The 27,831-nt window shown below is 36.2% G+C and overlaps 1 protein-coding gene across 2 annotated transcripts; it reads right to left on the bottom strand.

Annotated features, from left to right (window-relative positions):
- Nucleotides 1–472: 472 nt before the first annotated feature.
- Nucleotides 473–27,831, bottom strand: LOC126822591 (WD repeat-containing protein 37). 2 transcript variants are annotated; one of them, XM_050551555.2, is made up of 12 exons: nt 27,752–27,831; nt 20,059–20,361; nt 17,880–17,950; nt 15,936–16,046; nt 13,171–13,356; nt 12,032–12,216; nt 10,911–10,971; nt 9,703–9,885; nt 8,935–9,073; nt 7,377–7,511; nt 6,630–6,744; nt 473–5,524 (listed from the first exon to the last, which is right to left on the bottom strand). In XM_050551555.2, exons 2-12 carry the CDS (start codon nt 20,211–20,213, stop codon nt 5,399–5,401), a joined length of 1,467 nt encoding a protein of 488 aa, XP_050407512.1. In that variant the 5' UTR covers nt 20,214–20,361; nt 27,752–27,831; the 3' UTR covers nt 473–5,398. The 2 variants fall into 2 exon arrangements, with proteins under 2 accessions (XP_050407512.1, XP_050407513.1); XM_050551556.2 differs by having other exon boundaries at nt 13,171–13,353.

The following is a 27,831-nucleotide window of genomic DNA, read 5'->3' as shown; positions in this document are numbered from 1 at the left end:
GGCCTGTTTGATTTCAAAATGTGTTTCTTAGTTTAAAAAATTTTCCTTTTGGCCTGCAACATGGAAATCTGGGCAAAATTTCCATCAGGATTTTCCAGTGTCATTTCCCCTTGTCAGTGCTGCGGGAAAGGGGGGGGGGGGTCTTCTATATCCGGGCTAATAAATAATAAAGATGGACATAAGCCATGCAGTCCAGAAGCGATAATACAGCCTACTCTTATTTCGAATTCCAACTGTCAAATTTGTACACAGAACTTTAGCTGCAGTTCCTTGCCAGATCCTTCATCCTGCAGCACTGACATGGGGAAACCATCTTCAAAAATCTTAAACTTTCTTGACCAACACTTGGAGCAAACAAAAGATCTTGGATAGCAAGACGGTTCCTTACCCTCCGAGCTGCCGCAGCTCCTGGAATTATTGAGGATAGAGACTCGATGATGGGATCAAATTTCACAAATTGCAAGACAACAAATAATATTTAAATACATTTATTATTAATGTAAGTTTTCTTTAACAACTTTTATTTATCAACAAACATTAAAAGATGTATTCCCTTGAAGATAATTAGGTCAACAAGCTAGTGCACCTGACAGGCACTTTTTATTCTTTATCTTGTACCCTTCTATAATATTAACCGGTGAGTATCCATTATACACTGATGTATATTAGTTATATACTAGTGAGTATCAGTTATACACTGGTGAATATCAGATATATATTGGTGTATATCAGTTATATACTGGTTTATATCAGATATACACTGGTGTATATCAGAATATACTAGTGAGTATCAGTTATATACTAGAGAGTATCAGTTATATACTAGAGAGTATCAGTTATACACTGGTTTATATCAGATATACACTGGTGTATATCAGTTATATACTGGTGTATATCAGTTAAATACTGGTGTTTATCAGTTATATACTGGTGAGTATCAGTTATACACTGGTGTATATCAGATATATACTGGTGTTTATCAGTTATACACTGGTGTATATCAGATATATCAGTTATAGACTGTCCAAAGATTTATTATGCTTTGTAATATACAAACAATATAATTCGCTCAGATCAAAATGAAAGTCCATATTTTGTTCATGTGGTTCATCATTACTGTTTAAATATTTTAAAACTTTTGAGGGCAGATATTACTTGTACAGCTGATTCAATGTGTATAATGACCAATAAATTCTGATATTTCATGAAGACCTGACGACATAGAGAATAACATGAATATCATTCTGTTCATCTAACCTTCATTCGATGTTTTCATGTAATTCTGTGAATCATTATTTAAACGGAAAAATGTACATAAATAACGTTTAACATCAAATGAAACTCCTATAAAAAAAAAGGTCATATACTTGGATTTATTTACATGAAAACTAAAAGATGGTTATTGCTATTCGCATTTTTTCGGAGAAGGTCAAATTTTCATGGCTCAATTTTTATGAAAGATGCATAAAGATGTAAGAGCTAAATCTGCTTACTGCCATGTCTTTCTTTTGGATTTAAATGTTATATAAACTATTAAATATTAAAACATTTAGTCACATGACAAGCCTATATTCAGCCCTCTAGACTATCGGATGGCCGAGATTAAAATGGATTAGAAAACCCGACAGAATTAAAAAATTTAACTGATAAAATGGATAATTGAGATTTAGTCTCGACTGTCCAGTACTGTTGCTACGGCAATAACCAATCTATGCTACATCTTGTCAAAACTTCAAACACTTATAACATCGCTTAGAATAAAGTAAGCTAAATAAAATTTTAGAGATATTAATTTCTCATGATCTATTTTTAAACGTGTTAGCAAGAACATCCAGCTCTTTATCTAAATCGTACATAAGGCATCTATAAGTATTGTTTTATTTTGATCGAGCACATGAATGTCACGAGAGTAGAATGTATTAATTACTGATCTAACAAAGCAAACACATAAAAGAGAGAGAGAGAGATTGGGGTTAACATCTATTTGACACAAACAAGGTCATTTCGGGACTAACATATGGTGCAATCTTATTTCAATAAATCACTTACGCGTAGGGGTCTTTCGCAGTGGGAGGAAACCGGAGAACCCAGAAAAAACCCATGGGGTTGAGTTAACCATTGAACCAACTACCCTACTCCAAGCAGGGAATTGAAATTGTGTCATTTGACTCAATAACAAATCTTACACGCACGCAGTAAACCATTTGGCCCCCCAATTTGATTAAAATACAGATCTATATTTCGTTTCATTTCATTTTTTTATACTTTCGATGGCCTACACTACATGAAGATCTGACCGGTTGTACTGGAACGTCGGGTCAGAGGTTGTATGAGTGGCTTTTGACCCTATGACGTCAGACATTGATTAATCAATCAGCTTTGACGTTTCTAGTGGGTTACCCACAGTTCCGTGCATCGCACGCCAAGAACTCGCTGTAACAGACCGTTTTATTGGCTAATCCCTTACTTCAACCAGATCTCCGGTAATATAACAACTCTTCCAAATCCTAGTGTAGTAAAGACAAAACGAAATTTTGAACTATAAAAAAATGAAACGAAATAGGATCTGTGTTTTAATCAGATTTAGCCACCCCCAGCCCTCTCTAAAAACATATAAAGCAAGGATAAATAAATAATACAATATTTACAAGCACAATATTATATGTATATTATTATGTACAAATTCATTACATTTTTAAAATCTATAAGTTTATTTAAAGCAGCGAGACCTCACTGATTTGTAAATGTTAAAGTTCAAGTGTTAATTTTATTACTACTTTGTTTTTCTGATTTGTGTTGTTTTGGGGTTTTTTTTTTGATTGATTCTTTCAAGTATGTTAAACCCTTAGCACTTGAATAAATACTGTTTTTTTTTATTGTAGAATACGCCAACAAAACAACCAAATCTTAAACATACATTATGCAAAAGATAAATCTACATACTGCAGGTCTTTCTTTAGGCCTTAAATGTTATCTAAACTATTAATTAGACATTTATTAACTTGCAAAGACCATAATCAACTGTCGATGCCATCGGATGCATGGATTTAAACAAGATAAGCTAATGATTCAACCCCAAAAAAATGGATCATTGAGACTTTGTTTACAATCGTAACAACGGTAGCAATGATAATTGAGACTGCTATTCTCTAAACAGCCCTAACTTAGCTTAGATTTTCATTTTCTATTTTTGAACTAGTACAGCGAGAACAGTCAGCTTTTTATCTAAATCTTAAATAATGTATCTTTAACTAAGTTTATGTTATCAACTTTCCACCATTTTAAATGTTGTAAATAATATCAGTTTCAACAATATGTTTGGTGATGCCCAGGGCCGAGGCCCTAGCCGACTCCTTGGTTGTATACACCCAAGACTCAAGAGATAGGAAGACACTGAGCAACCCTTGTGTTGGAGATGATAAATTATTATAATTATTATTTTGAATATGTCAGAACAGATGAAATAAACTTTTTTATTCCAATTAAGTTGGGCAGGTTATACAACAATGTTAACAGCTTTGATTGGGTTCCCCATAGAAATGGAGGCCACCGATCCCTTTGCTCGACCCTGTAGTATTATTAAATTATTAACATATAACTCACATTTAGTTTAAAATCATGAAATTACACCCCTCCCCCCACCACAAATTCTAAAATATCTGACCATATGTTAAGATTCTTACTCCACTCTAACATATACACATTTACATTTTACAAAATCCAGTCAGGATTGTGAATTTCTTTTTCATGGAATTCAAGAACTGCTCAACTTGTAACTGACCCATGCCTAAATACAATCACATCAAAATGCTGTTTTTTGGGTGTTTTTTTTAAACAAAATCCAGCCAAGGCAGTGAATCATTTCTCATTGTATTTAAGAATTGCTCTAAACTGTAACTGACCCACAGCCAAATTTACAACAGATGTAAAAAATTGTGTGTTTTGGGTCGTTTTTTTTTAAAATCCAGCCAGGGCAATAAATCATTTTTCCTTGAATTCAACAACTGATCTAACTTCTGAACAACAGTCTAAATAGTGGTTTTTTTTGGGTTTTTTTTAAAACCAGCCTGAGCAGTAAATCATTTTCCCTTGAATTCAACAACTGCTCAAACTTCTGACCAACAGCCCAAATAGTGTCAATGTATTTTTTTTTTTAAACATCGACACAATAAAATATTAATAGTATTTTAAATAGTATATTTTATGTTGAGCATTACAAACAACTGTTTGAAAATTGAGTAAATCTTGAGCCAAGTAAGGTAATCCATGTAATAACCAATGTACTGGTTAATAAAGATATCCATGTTAACTATATAACAATGTAATGTGTATTTAATTCAATTAATGTTAGATAATGTGTATTGTAATTTATGTTTATTGAACTTATTTCAATTCATGTTAGATAATGTGTATTGTAATTAATTCAATTAATGTTAGATAATGTGTATTGAATTTATTTTAATTAATGTTAGATAATGTGTACTGAACTTATTGTAATTAATGTTAGATAATGTGTATTGTACTTATTGTAATTGATGTTAGATAATGTGTATTGTAATTGATGTTAGATAGTGTGTATTGTAATTGATGTTAGATAATGTGTATTGTAATTCATGTTAGATAATGTGTATTGTAATTAATGTTAAATAATGTGTATTGTAAAAGATGTTAGATAATATGTATGTGTATTGTAATTATTTCAATTAATGCTAGATAATGTGTATTGTAATTTATGTTAGATTGTGTGTATTGTAATTAATTCAATTTATGTAAGATAATGTGTATTGTAATTAATGTTGGATAATGTGTATTGTAATTAATGTTAGATAATATGTCAGTCTTGTGACCTGTTTTTTAATTCTTACAACAAATGTATCACTAGAAGAATGGCCACCTGATTTATTACTGTTGGTTAGTTTATTTTCTAACATGTGTACTAAGATTTAATAGAATTATGCCATGTTAAATTCAATCTGATTATAACACAGATCTATATTTCGTGTCTTTTATTTTTATACTTTCGATGGCCTCTACTACACGAAGATCTGACCGTTTGTAGTGGAAGGTTGCATCAGAGGTCATATCCGCGTTGATGTTTCTAGTGGGTTACCCACAGTTCTGTGCACCTCAAACCAAAAACTTGCCGTAACAGACCATTTCATTGGTTAATCCTTCACATCAACCAGAATGCAGGTTATATAACAACTTTCCAGATCCTAGTGTAGTAAAGACAAGTAAAAGGAAATTTTGAACTATAAAAAACGAAACGAAATTTGATCTGTGTTTTAATCAGATTGTGTTAAATTATCCATTTTACAAACAACATCTTATTTTAATTAAGATTTGATTAGAGAATCTGTAATTTGAGAGAATTATGCTATGTTAGATCCGTTTTAATTTACTCCTTGTCTTTGGGTTGAATCCAGACCTGCCATCCGAGGACTTGACGATCAAAACCACATGTAAATAGATTGGTTGATGTGTCGGCAGCCCAGCTGACTGACGTAACCATCCGAGTATGACCCTGAAACAAAAACAATGTAGTGAAATTATTACTTTAGAACGAAGCCTGGACATAGCCACCAGTCACAGACTTCGTCAGACACAAATTATAATATATGCAATACATTGTGTGATAATTTGTGTCTGACAAAGTCTGCAACAGGTATCTTTGTTACACAATGATTAAAATATCCTTGTCGGCTATTGACATCCATGGTTTTCCATGGCTGGCCTGTGTTATGTAATGTCCTTTGTCTTGGTATGATGCAATAGCCAGATGTGTAATCTTGTCAGATTCTTTGTCTAGAAGGGGGGATTATGAGCAGGAATCCAAAGGGGATTATTCAGTCAAGGTGAGAGCGTCTGAGTTAGGACCGGAGAGAGCGGACATCATGTAAGTTAGTTGGGAGTTGGTACCCAAGGGTGCCAAGCAAAGCTAGAACCATGTCTCCCTCGACACAAGCTAATTACGGAGTCTTTAACTATAGGGAGTTTTGTACTTGATATGTTTGAAGAACAATAAAAGTATCATATGAAGTTAAACCAATGTTGTCATCATAAAGAACAAATACTGTAACACCTTTTATCCGACCTTGTTTATAACAGACATAAATATAAAGACAAGAAATGTGGCCTAGCAAGGAAGCATCTAATCATTCAGATGGCATGAAAAACTCAAGGCCCTGTGTACATGTTGATTTGTATGTAGCCACTTGAATTTAAAACTGGACTCATCTTTTACTGAGTGTAACATCATGAATTTGGGCTTGTACCCAATCAAAATTAGTGTCGAAATATGCAGGGTATTACGTGAAGGCCTTGATAAGATGTACGGAGTTAAAGCGAGATCAAGTCTTTTATTGAAGATATGACCCTACAGTTGAATTCAACCTCGATGGACGATGGTCTAGAGATTTAACGTCTACCCAACAGTTGAATTCAACCTCGATGGACAATATACGATGGTCTATTCCTCAACCATTCAAATGGAGATTTAATGTCTACCCAACAGTTGAATTCAACCTCGATGAACAGTATACGATGGTCTATTCCCCAACTACTCAATTCAACCTTGATGGACAGTATACGATAGACAAGAGAAGATTTAATGTTATATAATTAAATACCTGTCTACTAGATCTGGGCAGACGTCCAATTCTGTTACCATTTATATCACATAATTTAACGTGCCGATTATCTTGTGGAATGGCTATAATCTGAGTCGCATCACAAACTGCTAATCTGCAATATAAATAAAATTATCGATCAATTTATCACTTGGGTCATCGACATCACACACCATTGGATTCATTAGGTCGTTTGGTGCAAAAAATTTGGATCTTAAACCCCATTACATTTCATATGTACGCCTAGTTAGTTACGTCTTCATTAGCCCAGTCAGAGCAGAACAGTAGGATGTTAAACCCCATTTCGTTTCATTTTGCTTGCAATCTGATTAAAATACAGATCTATATTTCGTTTCGTTTTTTATACTTTCGATGGCCTACACTATATGAAGATATGACCAGTTGTACTGGAAGGTCGCGCCATAGGTCATACAAGCGGCTTTTGACCCTGTGACGTCACACATTTGATTAACCAGTCAACGTTGATGTTTCTAGTGGGTTACCCACAATTCTGTGCACCTCACGCCTAAAGCTCGACTTAACAGACCGTTTCACTGGCTAATCCCTCACATGATCCTCGTGGGTTATATAACAACTCTTTCAGATCATAGTGTAGTAAAGACAAGTAAAATGAAATTTTGAACTGTAAAAACGAAACGAAAAATAGTCATGGCAAACAAATTTCCACCAAATTTCAACGGAAGGACACACAATGTCCACTATTGTTTGTAAGTTTATAACAGGTACCTGTTGATGGCTGAATCACACTGAATGGTTGCTATGGGCGATCTCATATTTCGTAAATCCCAGATTTTAGCACGTCTGTCATCACTACCAGATATAACACGATCGTTACTAGCAAATACAGCCGTAGTTACTGGTCTGAAAAATATAATTGCGAACAGACAAGATTTATATAAGAAATAAGAGAGAGAGAGAGAGAGAGAGAGAGAGAGAGTAGATCATTGTCAGGTATAAGCTGGGAATTGAGACCAGACCACTTGACTCAATTACAATAGAATCTGTATTAAGCAGCCACTCAAGGAAATATTACACTTGGATGCATTGGGAGCAAACATCAATACTTGCATCAGTAAATTTGGCTGTCGCTGAAACTTGCTTAGAACGAAAATTATTTGACACAAATCTCTGATATATCTTTTGTAAACATGTCATTTTGTACCAACATTGATACTACTGTCTACCATTGTGATGCATTCAATAATATTTACCCATTTTTGTGAAGAAAATCCATGAATTGATTTTATTTTATCAAAAAAGCACATTTCACCAATTTTCAAGGGGGTGTAACTATGTATGTAATATAAAGCCCGGCCCATACTGTCACGACTTGCCCAGACTCTACCCAACGCAATGTCTTGTCTCAGATAATCAGTGCAGTGTGGACAGTCCCACGACCACGAATCTATCGATTTCCGTCGCGTCATGGCCGTCGGCCCGATTGAACATGTTCAATCATAGTCGGATGCAGTTGGTTGCAGTCGTAACTTATGGTGTTTGTGTGGACACTCAAACGACGCGATCAACTGTCTTACTTTTATGCTTCCGGTTTACTTTTGGAATCACTCGCTAGAGGGAAGTGGCGTAACTCACGACGCATAATCTGTGAGAGTCGGGCTGTGTGGACTGGTAATATCGTAGGCAAGTGAAGTAAAGGCGCGACCCGATTTTTTTTTACAACTATCCAGGACACTGAGTCCTGTCGGCTTGTGTGTAGTAGTAGCGGTATGCGCCCGGCTTAAGAGGCGCTAAAACTTCTGTTTAGCAACAAAGTGGAAAATGGATACTAGATGATCGAGACAAAACTCTTAGTTTATCAAATCAGTATCAAATAATGTGTCGTTACGTGTGAAAACATTGATCAGGATTTGTCATTTAATAAAACAAAAAATCAAGTAACAGATAATCCCGGGTTTATTGTTATTTAAACAGTTCGTTTAACCTGATCCATGGGTGGGGGGGGGGGGGGCTAGATAATTAACTATTAATCACAGGATTAGCGGAGGTGCTACGAAGTACGACAAGATGGTATCATTCAACAATGGCCATTGAATGGGCGATGTTTTTTAAAATTTATTAATAACATAGTGACCGCTGGCCGTGACCGTTGATTAAAGAGATGAAACAATAAAATTTCTATGGGGGGAATTAACTGTGACCGCTTACAAGAGATGTCGCTGTACATTCTTTATGATATAAATCGTATGCGTTAGAACGCTTGACCAACTGATCACCGTTGATTTAAAAGGCCTTATTTGACTTCTATAGAGAAAGTACAACTTACTGTGTATGTCCTTGAAATACGTTAACCAACATGGCCGGTGCACGGAAATCCCACAGTCGAAATGTTGTATCTTTAGAACATGTGACGGCCATTCTCTGTGACGGGTGAGCTTCTACTTCTGTTAATTCTTGATCATGACCTGTTTATATATATATATATAAATAAAATTTTGTTTAACGTCCTATTGTTGAGCATCGACAGGGATAATAAAGACGGGCATGAAATGGGGTTTAACGTCCTACTGTTCTGCTCTGACTGGGCTACTAAAGACGGTCATACGCCATGCAGTGTGCTATGAGGGAAATTTTGCCCCGAGAGCAGTGTATATTTATTGTCCTGTTAGGTTTTATGAAAAGGAAATCTTTAGAGTGGACTATGGTTTATTTACGGCATAAATTGAGTAAAGTTACAGGTGTGTAACTGGGATGATAATAGTAAGTGCAGGAGGACCACACTACATGCAAAACAAAAACTTACAAGACAAACCTGTGGACACGACAAACTAGACACACATTTCAAGACATAAACAATAAATATCAACTCAAGTGAATTGATCCAGGGGCCAACCATAAGCATCCAGTACGCAGGGCTTCTCGCAAAATAAATAAAAATATGATTCACAATAAATTCTTAACAGAAATAATGCGACCAATATTGACGGTGGTCATCCCTTGAATTGCGATAGTCTGCCAGATGACGTCACGAGTTACAATATTTAATAATTTTAACAATAAGAAGATAATCTGGATAGAACACCACGAAACCTACCTGTTAGAGTATTTATTATCTCCCCTGATTCTGTATCGTGTAAAATAGCCGTTCTATCCCATGATGCTGTAACAGCTTGTGTTCCTCCAGCCATCCAATCAGCTGCTATAATAACACCCACATGACCAGACAACTCCATTAAAGGTGATCTCTGCGTAACGCAATCAGTAACTTGATCTTGATCTACAAATACATCAAATTATCAAACTTTGAATAGGACAGACGATAATTAAAACAATCTCAGCGGTGTAGGACGCAGAGTCTTGACATGAAACAGCGTCTAGTCATTTGAATGGGAAAGAAACCTAGGTCCCATGTACACACTTAAATTTACTCTTGACAGTTGGAATTTGAAATAAGAGTAGGCAGAAAATTACCCTCATATTAGACTGTATGGCGTGATAATTGTCTAATTCACGGCTACAATTGAAACACACAACAAGCCTTTGTGCAAGTGAAATGAAATGGGGTTTGACGTCTAATGAAGACTAGCATACGCCATACAGTATGCTATATGAGGGAAATTTTGTCCGGGCAGCGGCACTATGGCCTATCGAATTCCAGCTGCCAAGAGATCTTTTACAAGCACGCCAATGTACACACAGGGCCTCAGTTTTTTGTCCCAACCGAACAACTAGACAGCTGTCCTTGTCAGACGCTTCTTCCTGCATCACTGACAAGGGGAAACCATGTCGGAAAATCCTGATGAACTATCTCGGCCAATGCAAAATTTTCATACATCATCACGGTTTGCATGGAAATAAGTAAATATGTTAAAAAATAGTGAAGAGTTGAACACTGAAATAGTTACCAAACAGTTTTTGTATATTTCGAGGTGACGTGAAATCATGTGCATGTCCAATTCTGGTTCGGCAGCCATTTTAAACACGACAGAAATATTGCTTAGCCACTGGATGTTTATTAAATTTATGAATTTATGTACCTTTAATTAAAAAGTTTTTTAATTGGTTTATTATATGTGGAGTAGAGTTTGGGGTCAGTTTAATTGGAAGTTACAATTGGGAGTTATAGGCCAGTAATTATTTTGTCCTTAGAACGATCCATTACTGTGGCTGGAGCAAGACGGAAGACATCAGTAGTGGAACCATTTATATGTATGGCATCTGCCTGTTTTTGTTAACCAAGACCACTTGATACCACCTCAGATAAGGACTTGACATTTGTTTTAGATATAAAATATAATTTACCTTCCATCATTTCTTCTTTCTCTGATCCATCGAGATCATCTTCACCAGATGAATGAGATTTCTACAATAAACAAAACACAATAATTATTCCAACTTCCAAACCAGTTTTAAATATTAGTCACTTACGAAAAAAAGAAATTTTTAGCAAAATTCTAGTCACAGTGATTTTCAGAGGAGGAAGAGCGAACTTTACATCTGCAACTATATATAATGGTGGGTAACTTTTGGTTTTAATATGATAAAACTCTTTTTATTATGATAAAACTCTCTTTATTTATGATAAAACTCTCTTTATTATGATAAAACTCTCCTTATTATGATAAAACTCTCCTTATTATGATAAAACTCTCTTTATTATGATGTAACTCTCTTTATTGTGATAAAGCTCTCTTTATTATGATAAAACTCTCTTTATTATGATAAAGCTCTCCTTATTATGATAAAACTCCTTATTATGATAAAACTCTCCTTATTATGATAAAACTCTCTTTATTGTGATAAAACTCTCTTTATTATGATAAAACTCTCTTTATTATGATAAAACTCTCCTTATTATGATAAAACTCTCTTTATTATGATATAACTCTCCTTATTATGATAAAACTCTCTTTATTATGATAAAACTCTCTTTATTATGATAAAACTCTCTTTATTATGATAAAACTCTCTTTATGATAAAACTCTCTTTATTATGATAAAACTCTCTTTATTATGATAAAACTCTCTTTATTATGATATAACTCTCCTTATTATGATAAAACTCTCTTTATTATGATAAAACTCTCTTTATTATGATATAACTCTCCTTATTATGATAAAACTCTCTTTATTATGATAAAACTCTCTTTATTATGATATAACTCTCCTTATTATGATAAAACTCTCTTTATTATGATAAAACTCTCTTTATTATGATATAACTCTCCTTATTATGATAAAACTCTCCTTATTATGATAAATCTCTCTTTATTTATGATAAAACTCTATTTACCAAATCCCTCACCTTGTGGAGAGTTTTTTTTCAGGAAAGCCATGTTTACTTTATAAATTAAGGACAGCTCTATTCATCCCACCAGCAGCCAAATATAGATAAAAATAACTGTGACTTCAATATTACTTACCACAACTTCTCCGTGAGAAGGTAGAGTCACCTGACTACTCCATATATGGGCACGTTCATCACCTGACCCTGTCAATACCAAGTCCTTATTAGGATGAAACCTAATAGAGTTTACTGATCCCTGATGTCCAGTGTAACGCAGTAAACATATTCCAGTTTCAATAGAAAATAATCTCGCTGTATGATCTGAAATAAACAGAGAACTGTTAAACTATATCCCAAGAGAGAGAGAGAGCGAGAAAGAGAGCGAGAGAGAGAGAGAGAGAGAGAGAGAGAGGGAGGGAGAGAGCGAGAGAGAGATAGAGAGGGAGGGAGAGAGAGAGAGCGAGAGAGAGAAAGAGAGGGAGAGATAGAGAGAGAAAGGGAGGGAGAGAGAGGGAGAGAGAGAGAGAGAGAGAGAGAGCGAGAGCGAGAGAGAGAGATGAGCTTTAATTTTCCACTTGACACAAACTAGGTCAATTCGAGACTAACATATGGTTCAGTTTTAATTCAATAATTTGCATGCGCGTAGGGGTCCTTAGCAGTGGGAGGAAACCCGAGGACCCAGAGAAAACCAATGAGGTTGGACAGACACCCTACTCCTTGTCACGTATAACTGGAGAATTAAAACTATGCCAGTTGACTCAATGACAGACTTTATGGTGCAGCCAGCACACGCTAACCATGCTGCCATCCAACCCGCATTTACAAAAAGGGGCTGATAAAAAGGAATATATTAATAGTATTAGTCAAATTACACTAGGCAAAAATGTCAGGGTATCACTAAATGTCAAAATAATAATTTATAAAACATTTGAAGACAGATAAATATCATGCAGTTGGAAAATTTAGCTCTCACATAATGGATCTTTAACAAGAGAGAGAGAGAAAAATGGGGTTTAACGTCCACTCGACATAAATATGTCATTTCGGGACTAACATAGGGATCTTTAGTGGGGGGAGGAAACCGGAGGACCCGGAGAAAACCACGAGGTTGGACAGGTGACCCTACTACTTGTCACATACAACCGGGGAATTGAAACCATGCAAGTTGACTCAATGGCCTTCTAATACAGCGCGCATATGCTAACCATTCAGCCATCCAGCCCCCCGATCTTTAACTAAGCTAAATGTGTATTTTATATAAAGCGTATGATTTACCTGCAGACGCTGTTCCAATAACGTGAGGATCTGACTTGGAGAGTTTGACCTCCCACACGCCATCTCGATGTCCACGATAATCTCGTACGTACGTAAACGAGGATGTCGGAGCACGGAAACTAGAAACTATTTTACTAGTAGAAACTTTGTATGTAGTTTTAATCTTCTGTGAAATCTGACTTGCTGCTGAAATGAGAAATAAATTGATCAACTGGGCAATATTCTAGCGGTTCATTAATAAAACATTTCTCTAGGGGTGTAACTACTAAGTAGGCCTTTCATAATAAGTGAGTCTTTAATGGTAAGCGAGTCTTTAACGGTAAGCGAGTCTCTCTAATAGTCTTTAATGGTAAGTGAGCCTCTCTAATAGTCTTTAATGGTAAGCGAGTCTCTCTAATAGTCTTTAATGGTAAGCGAGTCTCTCTAATAGTCTTTAACGGTAAGCGAGCCTCTCTAATAGTCTTTAACGGTAAGCGAGTCTCTCTAATAGTCTTTAATGGTAAGTGAGCCTCTCTAATAGTCTTTAATGGTAAGCGAGTCTCTCTAATAGTCTTTAATGGTAAGCGAGTCTCTCTAATAGTCTTTAACGGTAAGCGAGCCTCTCTAATAGTCTTTAACGGTAAGCGAGTCTCTCTAATAGTCTTTAATGGTAAGTGAGCCTCTCTAATAGTCTTTAATGGTAAGTGAGTCTCTCTAATAGTCTTTAATGGTAAGCGAGTCTCTCTAATAGTCTTTAATGGTAAGTGAGCCTCTCTAATAGTCTTTAATGGTAAGTGAGTCTCTCTAATAGTCTTTAATGGTAAGTGAGCCTCTCAAATAGTCTTTAATGGTAAGTGAGTCTCTCTAATAGTCTTTAATGGTAAGTGAGCCTCTCTAATAGTCTTTAATGGTAAGTGTGTCTCTCTAATAGTCTTCAATGGTAAGTGAGTCTCTCTAATAGTCTTTAATGGTAAGTGAGTCTCTCTAATAGTCTTTAATGGTAAGTGAGTCTCTCTAATAGTCTTCAATGGTAAGTGAGCCTCTCTAATAGTCTTTAATGGTAAGTGAGTCTCTCTAAAAGTCTTTAATGGTAAGTGAGTCTCTCTAATAGTCTTTAATGGTAAGCGAACCTCTCTAATAGTCTTTAATGGTAAGCGAACCTCTCTAATAGTCTTTAATGGTAAGCGAACCTCTCTAATAGTCTTTAATGGTAAGTGAGTCTCTCTAATAGTCTTTAATGGTAAGTGAGCCTCTCTAATAATCTTTAACGGTAAGCGAGTCTCTCTAATAGTCTTTAATGGTAAGCGAGTCTCTCTAATAGTCTTTAATGGTAAGTGAGCCTCTCTAATAGTCTTTAATGGTAAGTGAGTCTCTCTAATAGTCTTTAATGGTAAGCGAGTCTCTCTAATAGTCTTTAATGGTAAGTGAGCCTCTCAAATAGTCTTTAATGGTAAGTGAGTCTCTCTAATAGTCTTTAATGGTAAGTGAGCCTCTTTAATAGTCTTTAATGGTAAGTGAGCCTCTCTAATAGTCTTTAATGGTAAGTGAGCCTCTCTAATAGTCTTTAATGGTAAGTGAGTCTCTCTAATAGTCTTTAATGGTAAGTGAGTCTCTCTAATAGTCTTTAATGGTAAGTGAGTCTCTCTAATAGTCTTTAATGGTAAGTGAGCCTCTCAAATAGTCTTTAATGGTAAGTGAGCCTCTCTAATAGTCTTTAATGGGAGAGAGAGAGAGAAATGGGGTTTAACGTCCACTCGACACAAATTAGGTCATTTCGGGACTAACACATGGTTCAATTTTATTTCAATAACTCGCTTGCGCGTATGGGTCTTTTTTTTAGCAGTGGGAGGAAACCGGAGGACCCGGAGAAAACCCACTAGGTTGGACAGGCGACCGAACTCCTTGTCACGTACACCCCAGTCTTCAATGGTAAGCGAGTCTCTCTAATAGTCTTTAATGGTTAGCGAGTCTCTCTAATAGTATTTAATGGTAAGTGAGTGTCTCTAATCCTTTGTTGGTATCTACTCAAAGGTGGACCTTTAAATAAGTGGACCTTTGATATTAAGTGGACATTTAATACTAATTGGGCCTTTAATACTAAATGGGTCTTTAATTTTAAGTGGATCTTTAATACTAAATTGGTCTCTAATTTCAAGTGGATCTTTAATACTAATTGGGTCTTTAATTTTAAGTGGGCAGATTAATACTAAGCTGGTTTTAATTAAATATTAAGTGGGCCTTTAACAATAAGTGAGTCTTTAATACTAAGTGGGTCTTTAATGCTAATGGGACCTCTAATGATTTGTTGGTATTTAATAAAAGTGGGCCTTTAACAACATGTGAGTCTTTTAATACTAAGTGGGTCTTTAGTACTAAGTAGGTCTTTAATTCTAAGTGTGCCTTTAGTACTAAATGGACCTTTAATAATTTGCCTGTCTTTGAAATTCAATGGGCCTCTAATATTAATTGGACCTTTAATACTAATTGGGTCTTTTATTTTAAGTGGGTCTTTAATACTAAGCGGGTTTTCAATATCAAATGGACCTTTAATACTAAGAGGGTCATTGAAACTAGGTTGGCCTTTAATACTAAGTTGGTCTTTTATTTTAAGTGGGTCTTTAATACTAAGCGGGTTTTCAATATCAAATGGACCTTTAATACTAAGAGGGTCATTGAAACTAGGTTGGCCTTTAATACTAAGTTGGTGGGCCTTTAAGGCCTTTAACAGTAGGTAGGCCTTAAAGGCCCTTAATACTAAATGGTGAATATGAGAGAAATATACTTACATCGTTTAGGTTTTGATCCTAGATCTGGTGTATCCTGTGAATCAATCAATTGTTTATCAGATGTCGAACTAACTTCTATCTTTTCATTTAATGCATCAACTCTTTCTTGTACTAAAATACACAATAGTTTTATTTAAATGTGCTGCCCTTGTCTGATATTAGGAATGGTAATCAAATACCACGATGTAGCCTCTTTACTGTACCAGTCTGATTATAACACAGATCCTATTTCGTTTTGCTTTTTTTTATAGTTCAAAATTTCATTTTACTTGTCTTTATTACACTAGGATCTAGAAGAGTTGTTATATAACCCGCATTCTGGATGATGTGAGGGATTAGCCAATGAAACAATCTGTTACGGCGAGTTTTTGGTGTGAGGTGCACGGACCTTTGGGTAACCCACTAAAAACATCAACACTGATTGGTTAATCAAATGTATGACATAATAGGGTCAAAAGCCACTCATATGACCCTTGACACGATCTTCCACTACAACTGGTCAGATCTACATGTAGTGTAGGCCATCGAAAGAGAGAGAGAGAGAGAAATGGGGTTTAATGTCCACTCGACACAAACTAGGTCATTTCGGGACTAACACATGGTTCAATTTTATTTCAATAATTCGCTTGCACGTAGGGGTCTTTAGCAGTGGGAGGAAACCGGAGGACCCGGAGAAAACCCACGAAAGTATAAAAAAATTGAAACGAAATATAGATCTGTATTTCAATCAAATTGTTGCTCTACCTTCGATGAAGCACATAATACTGATGTGTTTCTAACATTGGGCTAACATAGGAAAACAGAACAATAGTATCAAAGCATGTTCCTGAAGCAACGACCACGATTTTTAAATGTACGTAGTTAAGGCAAGATCAAGCCTTCTATTGAAGATGGTATTAAAGTAGCTAGGTCTCTAACTGAATAACATCCAAAGTCTTCAACATTGAAAATACAAATTATTTGTCAATTTAAAGTAGCTAAGTCTCTAACTCCATATCATCCAAAGTCTTCAACATTGAAAACACAAATTATTTGTCAATTTAAATCAACATTGATGTTGTGATCTTACCAGGAAAAGATGGGCTTCTGATATCTAATATTAAAACAAAATAAACATTTTACCATTGGTACACGAATCGTGTCCCATAATGCGTTTCAGTACCATTTGTAACAAGGGACTCAAAGAACGAGGCTAGACATATTCCACAAGTCATTTCAAACGGGGACGCCATATTCTTATCTGGAGGGCATACGCTGTCGGTGTAGACTGGAAAAACCAGACGCTAGGGTGCCATTCGATTGAGACTTTTGGCGTATTTCGTCAAACATAACTTAAACTGATTTGAAATTAGAGTCAAAATAAAAACGCTTGAATATAAATTAGTTTATATACATTAAAGGGACAATAACACTCTTGCTGGCTTGACAGCTCCAGAAAATAAAAAAATAGCCTTATTCTAAGTACTAGATGTGTTAGTGTCCTACCTGTTGTGTAAATTATCCATTAAATCCTGTTTTACTTGTCCAGAGGGTTCAAAAATATTTTTAAATCCAAGTAACATTTGAAAAGCTTTACGTCAGGCTTTTCAAATCATTTAGTTGAATTTTTCCAATTTTTTAAATTAGGTGGATAAGATGAAATTTGTATCATCAATTAATTGGAATATTGTAAATAGTACAAGTCACATTTGAAAAGCTTTACGTCAGGCTTTTCAAATCATTTAGTTTAAATTAGGTGTGTTAAGATGAAATTTGTATCATCAATTAATTGGAATATTGTAAAATTGTACAATTTGTTGACCAGAATAAACATTGGGACATATTATTCAGTTACAACAAGAGTGGTATAGAGCCTTTAATATTACATTATTATATGCTTTGCAACCCATGGTGACCATATAAGGATGTACAGACATAAGTCATGACCATATAAGGGATACTTACATGTTATATTTGCAGTATACAACGTATCAAATTCTTTTTCAATCTGACCGAATAAATCATATAGTCTGTCTCTATAACAACAATAAATACATGACATCATAAATACACAAACTTCCAGCAAAAATAAAATAATGGGGTTTTATTTCAATAATTCACTTGCTCGTAGGGATCTTTAGAACCCAAAGAAAACCGACGAGGCTGGACAGGCAACACAAGCGGAGAATTCAAACCACGCCACTTGACTCAATGACAGATCTTACGATTTCACATGCCCACGTTAAACCACAAGACCACCCCCCTACAAGAAATTCAATCATACAGCGTCTAAAGGACATGGAATTTATGTTAGAAGACAATTATTTAGATTTTTATTACGGTCATATTTGCCTTTTGTCATCCCTTTTTTCTGACTGATTGCTTAAATGCAGTTTATGGGTTAAAAAATGTCCATACCATACCAACACTTTCAAATACTACAAATGCACTAAATTTTTGTGTTAAAAAACTAAAATATATGTCCGGAATATACGAGCGAAATCCCATCACTGGTTTATACGTTCAGACAATGAAAAACTGACCCCATGATCGGTTTATTGGTAAGTCTCGATGTGCCATTTGCATCTTTGCTAGAATATCAAATTTCTCACAGCGTAGTACATGCTAACTATGTACTTAGATTGATTATTTAACATTTAAAGATGCATTATGGGAAATTAGATAAAGAGCTGACAGTTCTCACTGTAATAGTTCAAAAATAGATAATGTAAAGGGAATTTACTGAACATTTCAGTCTAATTGCTCCACTCTGAACCGAGAATTTAGCTTTTGAATTTTGGGCCTAGCCTCAATGATCATTACTAAAGTTGGTACGATAAATTTCATAAAATACATAGTCTTGATTATCCATTTCTTGATTTAATCATGAATGAATGTAGAGCAGCAGATAGGATTCTAATCAAGAAAATATTGCTGGCTAGCGTTGACATCGAGAGTTGATTAAGGTCTGGATCAGTTAATTAATGTCTAATTAATACTTTAGATAACATTTCAGGCCTAAAGTAAGATCTGCAATAGGCAGATTTAGCTCTTGCATAATGTATGTTTAATTAAGAAAATCAAACCAAAATACCAATAAACGATGGTGGTGAGCAGCATAGATCGATGAAATTTCAACTTATCATAACTTTGTAAATACTGAATTGAACCACTGTTAGACTGATATTCCTATTAGAGATTCAACTTTCAAAATATTGTAGTTTGCACGGGATTCATATAGTGCTAAATGACACATCAGGCCTTTAAATTTATACATTAAATTTAATTTAAAATGAAATGAAAGGGGTTTAACCGTGTAACGCCCTACAATTCTGCACTGACCGTGCTAATGAAGATGTAGGTACATTAAATTGAATTTAAATAAATAGATAGATAAAATAAAATAAAATAAATAAATAAATAAATAAATAAATGAATAAATGAATAAATGAATAAATGAATGAATGTCAAACAACATATATATGTACCAGTGTTTAATTATCTAGAGTAAGTCAATAACTTTTGTCCCTTGAGAAATAAAATGTCTGAAATAGATATCTGTTCTTATATATATATACCTCCACTCATGAATAAATAACCAGATGATACATAAAACCACATGTCTAAATATACAATAAATACTTAATTAATAGTTCAACTTCATTTCTAAATATAATAATAATAATAATAAATTATGAATTTGTAGAGTGCAATTCTTTCCAGTAAACTGCTCAAGAGCGCTAGTCATATATTTGCTTGAAGATTGATGTCTTTAGCTGTGATTTAAAATATACAATAAATACTTAATTAATAGTTCAACTTCATTTTGTGACTTTGTTTTGTCAATCTTCAATCTCAGCTCAGTTAAGAACTCCTCTTTTCAAAATTCATTACAAAATTTGTCAAAAAAAATAATTACTGAGCAAGTGAACTTTTGTATATAGTTTTGTATGCACTATTAGCAATTTGTAGATTTGACACCATATAAATAGACATATTATTATTATTATCAAATAACCCCAAAAAACATAATCCATGCACCCTGATCTTATGTAAGCCTAAACAAAACTCAACAAAAACAATTTTATATTTAATTAATAAACCCAATCTCTTGATTCAATAAGTTTTTATTGATTAATATTACCTTAATGCAGACGGCATGCCATCTGTCTCCACATCGTCACGGTAACGACTCATGCTAGGACGGTCGGTGTGGGTACCCTCTGTATGACTTCTGTGCCTTCTGATCATGCGAACTCCTTTAGATTTGGTTGCCTTGGTAATGCCTTCAACAGGCATGATGGGTGACGCGAGACTTGTTGAATGGGAATTGCGATCCCTTAGCTGGTGTCCGATTACTTGATCAATTATTCATATAATCCTCGTTATTGAGTCGTTACGAAGTACAAACTCGACTGGTACAGAAATAAAATTGAATTCTCCACGGCTGAAAGAAAAGAACAGATCTCAATACTATATGGTACTTGCTGAAGAAGTTTAGCAGATCAATACGGCAAGGAGGGGAGGGGAGGTTAAAGGTCATATGATTGAAAAGAATTGAAGCGTTTGTAATTACTGTGTTCATTCTGTGGTCTCTAGATATCAATTATCCACGAACCAAAATACGTCATAGTATCACGTCCTCTACGTCTTACTCTCTAAACCAATAATTGATTATTCTTTCATCTTGTTTTAAACTCTGTAATTACAGATCTTCGCTGTTTCGTAATTTAACTTAAATTAGACTTTTTTGTAAAGTTTTAGTTAAGTTCAAACTCCAAACTCATCTATTATTACATTTCCACTTGCACAATAACAAGTCTTCTGTTTCATGTAGGCGTCATGGAAAGACGTATATGTACAAATAAAAAAAAGGTTTAACATCCTACTGTTCTGCTCTCACTGGGTTTATGGAGAGAGAGAGAGAGAGAGAGAGAGAGAGAGAGCAAACAAAAGTATTCTGATCACAAATCTCCTCCGATTTTCAACACTAAGCTTCACTATATGATGCTAGTCCTTATGTTGTGGCTAGTAGACCAGAGAGACAGAGAGAGAGAAAGAGACAGAGAGAAGGGGTTTAATGTTCACTTGACACAAACTAGGTCATTTTGGGACTAACACATGGTTCAAATTTATTTAAATAATTCCCTTGCGTGTAGGGATCTTTAGCAGTGGAAGGAAACTGGAGGACCCGGAGAAAACCCACGAGGTTGGACAGGCGACCCTACTCCTTGTCACGTACAACCAGGGATCCGAAACCAAGCCAGTTAACTCAATGACAGACCTAATGATACAGCACGCATGTGCTAACCATTCGGCCATCAAATCCCCCCACCTGGGTTAATGAAGATGGGCATACAGTGTGCTATGAGGGAAATTTTGCCCAAGCAGCGGTGATACAACCCACTCTTATATCAAATTTCAACTGCCAAAAGTTCTTTTACATATTATGTAAGATTTAGATAAAAAGCTGGCCGGTTTGGCTAAAATAAATGTAGATAAAATTTAATAATGAAAAATAAATATATTGAAAATTTCCAATCAAAGTACTAGTGTTTTTAATTTAAAAAGTACTAGTTTCTGAGCAACCAGATGAGTCTCGACAAGGTAGCCTTGATTGTCAAGTATCATTCCACTATGATAATAAACCAAGTCTCAATTATCCATTTCAACGTTAAATTGTTAAATTTAAAGCTCTAAGCCATTCTGTATCACAGCCATTGTATGGTCTAGGGGTAGTTGATTTTACAGTCTAGGGGGAGTTGATTGTATGGTCTAGGGGTAGTTGATTTTAGGTTAGTTATGTGAATGAATATTTAATTAATAATTTATATCACATTTGAAGCCAACAAAAAAGACATTAATCTTGCATCTTTAAATTGTTTAAAATGTACTGGGCTAACGAAACAAAACAGAATGAAATGAAATGGGGTTAACGTAATACTTTTCTGCTCCGACTGGGCTAATGAAGAAGAGAGAGAGAGAGAGAGAGAGAGAGAGAGAGAGAGAGAAATGGGGTTTAACGTCCACTCGACACAAACTAGGTCATTTTAGGACTAACACATGGTTCAATTTTATTTCAATAAATCGCTTGCGCATAGGGGTCTTTAGCAGTGGGAGGAAATCAGAGAAAACCCACGAGGTTGGACAGGCAACCCAACTCGTCACGTACAACTGGGGAATCAAACCACACCAGGTGACTCAATGACAGACCGTATGATACAGCGTGCACATGCTAACCATTCGGCTATCCAACCCCCCTGCTGTGATATGGCACAAAATAGCTTAGTGTTTGGCCGAAAAATAGGTTTCTGGTATTGAATAATGTGTGAGCCGATGGATTTCTTCTATTATGAACAAACTATTTAAAGATACATTAGGTAAAATTAGATAAAGAGATGGCAGTTCTCGCTATAATGGTTAAAAACTAGATAATATAAAGGGAATACGGTGAAAATTTCAGTCAAATTGCTTCACTCTAAGCTAAGAAAATCTCGTCATTGTAACTGCTGTCACAATAATTAACAATGTCTTGATTATCCATTTTTTTGTGGTTATTCATCAATGGGCATTGAGCAGCAGATTGGATTCAGACACATAAGATGGTATTGAGGCTTGATTATGGTCTTTTCATGGTCATAAATGTCTAATTAATACCTTAGATAACATTTCAGGCCTAAAAAAAGACCTGCAATAGGCAGATTTAGCTCTTGCATAATGTATGTTTAAAGTTACAATTTCATATTTTTAAGTTATATTTTTAAAATGTATTAAAATAAAGCCTTAAAATAGATGGTATCTATAAACAGTCCTACCTTGTTAAAGAATAATCCTATTAATCCTGTAATTCACTATTGCCAGTTGAGAAAGTGGCAAAAATATCATTTTCAACTTCAAATTCAAACGTTTGAAGATAGCTATTCCATATTGGAGAATAGGAAAACAAGGGAGGTAATTGGGAGGTAACTGTGTTATTATTTCCGGTGTGAAGATTTTTAAGTGTGAGAAAGATAACCTATGATCGTATAATAGTGAGTTGACAACCTATTGAGCAAAAGACATAGAAATAATTATGTTTTGACTTTCTTAGAAAATAGTCGAACCTCGTGGGTTTTCCCCGGGTCCTCTGGTTTCCTCCCACTGCTAAAGACCCCAACGCGCAAGCGAATTATGGAAATAAAATTAAACCATATGTTAGTCCCAAAATGACCTAGTTTGTGTCGAGTGGAGTAAATAATTAACCCCATGCCAGCCATCTCTCTCAATGGGTAAGATGCTGGTTTGCTAGCCTAGAGATCTCGGCGCTATTGCACTTTCGTACCTCTACCAGTTCCCGTGGTCGTAGGAACTTGAAATTATTAGAGGATGTTAAGGGGGACTAGCAATGACCACACACTAAATTTCAGCCGAATCGATCAATAACATTTTTATTTTACCGACCTTTTAATTTCTAACGAGAGAGAACTTCATCTGTTTGACGCCATTTGCTTTGTTTACTATTTAGACTCGAATAACAAGACACTAAGACGGAAACCGACACACTGCACTAGCTGCCTATCTCTGCAGTTCATAAAAATTAATATAATTTTCGTATACTTTAATTTTTGCGCGAAGCCACCATGTTCTATAAAATACTATTTGGTGTTGATCAGTGGATTGGCCTTTAGGTGTGAATATTGCCGTGACCTTGATTTTGACCTTGAGTCTTAACTTCCCATCCATATCAGGGCCTTTGCGTTTATGATTGCCGTGGCCTTATTTCTTACTGTATTTTCAAAGTTAATGTTCGAGGTGAAAGCAGAGACGACGTCCTTCGGAAAAGATGATTGGGTCAAAGTCGTAGGTCAAGGTCATGTTACAGAAAACTAAACTCAAACTTTTCAAAGTCATTTTTTGGACATTTGACCTTGACTTACGACCTTGACCCCGTAACCATTTTCGAAGGCTATCACCATGGCTTGAATCATGGACGCTTACCTTGGTTCTGTCACACACTGCTCGGTCAGAAAAGGGTCAAACGGAGAGGGGCCCGTGTCCGAAAGGAAGTCAATGGGCGTGGTCAATGTGAAAGGTCGTGGTGACCTCCACTAGTCACCGTTAACCATCCGTGATCTTGACCCTGACCTAGAGTCCGAACTTCCCATCCATCTCGGACCCTTTGCGTTTATGCGTGCCGTGACCTTATTTCATTTTTGGGACAGGGCCAGGGTAAAAGTCGATGGTTCAAGCCAAGATGATGGGCTTTGAAAATGGTTACGGGTCAAGCTCGTAAGTCAAGGTCAAATGTCCCAAAACTGACCTTGAAAAGTTTGAGTTCAGTTTTCTATAACATGACCTTGACCTACGAATTTGACCCAATTATCTTTTCTGAGGGACATTGTCTTTGATTTCACCTCAAGCATTAACTTTGATAATACAGTAAGAAATAGGGTCACGGCAAGCATAAACGAAAAGGGCCCGAGATTGATGGGAAGTTTGGACTCAAGGTCGAAGTCAAGGTCACGGATGGTTAAAGGTGACTAGTGGAGGTCACCACGAACTTTCACATTGACCACGCCCTTTGACGTTCTTTCGGACACGGGCCCCTCTGCGTTTGACCGTTTTCTGACCGAGCAGTGTGCGACAGGGCCAGGGTAAACGTCGATGGTTCAAGCCAAGATTATGGGCTTTGAAAATGGTTATGGGATCAAGGTCGTAAGTCAAGGTCAAATGTCCCAAAACTGACTTTGAAAAGTTTGAGTTCAGTTTTCTGTAACATGACCTTGACCTACGACTTTGACCCATTTATCTTTTCTGAAGGACGTTGTCTCTGCTTTCACCTCAAGCATTAACTTTGATAATACAGTAAGAAATAGGGTCACGGCAAGCATAAACGAAAAGGGCCCGAGATGGATGGGAAGTTTGGACTCAAGGTCGATGTCGAGGTCACGTATGGTTAAAGGTGACTAGTGGAGGTCACCACGAACTTTCACATTGACCACGCCCTTGACTTCCTTTCGGGCATGGGCCCCTCTGCGTTTGACCGTTTTCTGATCGAGCAGTGTGCGACAGGACCAAGGTAAACGCCCATGATTCAAGCCAAGTTGATAGCCTTCGAAAATGGTTACGAGGTCAAGGTCGTAAGTCAAGGTCAAATTTCCCAAAACTGACTTTGAAAGTTTGAGTTTAGTTTTCTGTAACATGACCTTGACCTACGACTTTGACCTTTTAACTTTTCTGAAGGACGTTGTCTCTGCTTTCACCTCAAGCATTAACTTTGATAATACAGTAAGAAATAGGGTCACGGCAAGCATAAACGAAAAGGGCCCGAGATGGATAGGAAGTTTGGACTCAAGGTCAAAGTCAAGGTCACAGATGGTTAAAGGTGACTAGTGGAGGTCACCACGACCTTTCACATTGACCACGCCCATTGACTTCCTTTCGGACACGGGCCCTTTGCGTTTGACCCTTTTCTGACCGAACAGTGTGCGACAGGACCAAAGTAAACGTCGATGGTTCAAGTCAAGGTGATAGCCTTCGAAAATGGTTACGAGGTCAAGGTCGTAAGTCAAGGTCAAATGTCCCAAAACTGACTTTGAAAGTTTGAGTTTAGTTTTCTGTAACAAGACCTTGACCTACGACTTTGACCTTTTAACTTTTCTGAAGGACGTTGTCTCTGCTTTCACCTCAAGCATTAACTTTGATAATACAGTAAGAAATAGGGTCACGGCAAGCATAAACGAAAAGGGGTCGAGATGGATAGGAAGTTTGGACTCAAGGTCAAAGTCAAGGTCACAGATGGTTAAAGGTGACTAGTGGAGGTCACCACGACCTTTCACAATGACCACGCCCATTGACTTCCTTTCGGACACGGGCCCTTTGCGTTTGACCCTTTTCTGACCGAACAGTGTGTGACAGGACCAAAGTAAACGTCGATGGTTCAAGTCAAGGTGATAGCCTTCGAAAATGGTTACGAGGTCAAGGTCGTAAGTCAAGGTCAAATGTCCCAAAACTGACTTTGAAAAGTCCGAGTTTAGTTTTCTGTAAGATGACCTTGACCTACGACTTTGACCCAACTATCTTTTCTGGAGGACGTCGTCTCTGCTTTCACCTCGAACATTAACTTTGATAATACAGTTAGAAATAAGGCCACGGCAAGCATAAACGCAAAGGGCCCGAGATGGATGGGACGTTTGGACTCAAGGTCAGAGTCAAGGTTACGGATGGTTAACGGTGACTAGTGGAGGTCACCACGACCTTTCACATTGACCACGCCCATTGACTTCCTTTCGGACACGGACCCTCTGCGTTTGACCGTTTTCTGACCGAGCAGTGTGCGATAGGACCAAGGTAAACGTTCATGATTCAAGCCAATGTGATAGCCTTCGAAAATGGTAACGGGGTCAAGGTCGTAAGTCAAGGTCAAATGTCCCAAAAATGACTTTGAAAAGTTTGAGTTTAGTTTTCTGTAACATGACCTTGACCTACGACTTTAACCCAAGTATCTTTTCTGAAGGACGTCATCTCTGCTTTCACCTCGAACATTAACTTTGATAATACAGTAGGAAATAAGGCCACGGCAAGCATAAACGCAAAGGCCCCGATATGGATGGGAAGTTTGGCCTCAAGGTCAAAATCAAGGTCACGGCAATATTCACACCTAAAGGCCAATCCACTGATCAACACCAAATAGTATTTTATAGAAAATGGTGGCTTCGCGCAAAAATTAAAGTATACGAAAATTATATTAATTTTTATGAACTGCAGTGTTAGGCAGCTAGTGCAGTGTGTCGGTTTCCGTCTAAGTGTCTTGTTATTCGAGTCGGTTTCCGTCTTAGTGTCTTGTTATTCAAGTCTAATTAGTAAACAAAGCAAATGGCGTCAAACGGATGAAGTTCTCTCTCGTTAGAAATTAAAAGGTCGGTAAAATAAAAAGTTATTTATGGATTCGGCTGAAATTTGGTGTGTGGTCATTGCTAGCCCCCCTTAACATCCTCTGAAAATTTCAAGTGCCTACGACCACGGGAACTGGTAGAGGTACGAAAGTGCAATAGCGCCGAGATCTCTCCTGGTATTGGCCGAAAATGTTCAAGATTTTCCAGCATGGTTTGCTCTTGTCAGGGCCTAACATGGACAGCTGTCTAGTCGTTCAGATAGGATAAAAAAAAACCGAGGTCCTGTGTACACATTGGAGTGCACGTAAAAGATCCCTTGGCAGTTGGAATTCAATATAAGAGTAGGCGGTAGTGCTGCTGTCTGGGCAAAATGTCTCTTATAGCTCACAGTATGGCGTATGCCCATCTTCATTAGCCCAGTCAGAGTAGGATGTTAAACCCCATTTCATTTCTCTATGAAATGATCTATCCCTGGAAATCATGTACTGTATCATCAACATTTGTGAGGAGTTCAATTTTTTAAGAGAGAACTAATTTTATAATCTTGAGACTATTTAATTATATACAACAGATTTTATTTAATAACTGGAGCCAGAGGTGATCTTGCATAAGTTATTAATAATAGTACATGGACATAAATTTAAGCCTGTTTATTTTTTTACGGTGGCTGAGACTGCCTTGTTCAGACAGTACATTTATTTCAATTATTACATCTTTTCAAATACAATTAATAATATTATATCAAAAATATCAACATATTCGATATTGATATTCATTCACTTTAATTTAATTAATATTTTTAGCCCAAGATTACAATAATTCTGGCCCTTAATCGTATAGTAAAACCTCTCCGAGTCTAGAAATTTCAACAGACATAATTGCCCAGAGAGATATTCTACCAAAAGCAGCTAGTGGTAATCATGCAAACATTCTCAATTATGGAAATAAATGAATAAAACTAACCAAAATATTCCGTTTTATGTTTATCAAAATGACAGCTTCAGCAGTCTCGGTTATCATTACAGATTTTCCTATTGACAGAA

Source organism: Patella vulgata, chromosome 5 (assembly GCF_932274485.2).
Source record: "Patella vulgata chromosome 5, xgPatVulg1.2, whole genome shotgun sequence".
Lineage (NCBI taxonomy): Eukaryota > Metazoa > Mollusca > Gastropoda > Patellidae > Patella > Patella vulgata.
The sequence above is the reverse complement of the archived record's forward strand: the minus strand, read 5'-3'. Positions and strand labels throughout refer to the sequence as shown.

What these genes read in the sequence shown, in the direction of transcription:
- LOC126822591 (XM_050551555.2), bottom strand. Translation starts at nt 20,213, where the DNA reads ATGCCTGTTGAAGGCATTACCAAGGCAACCAAATCTAAAGGAGTTCGC. An exon ending in GAAAGAAGAAATGATGGAAG is followed by an intron (nt 9,886 to 10,910) that starts GTAAATTATATT and finishes ATGTATTTGTAG; the next exon opens with ATCAAGATCAAGTTACTGAT. An exon ending in GATAATAAATACTCTAACAG is followed by an intron (nt 9,074 to 9,702) that starts GTAGGTTTCGTG and finishes ATATATAAACAG; the next exon opens with GTCATGATCAAGAATTAACA.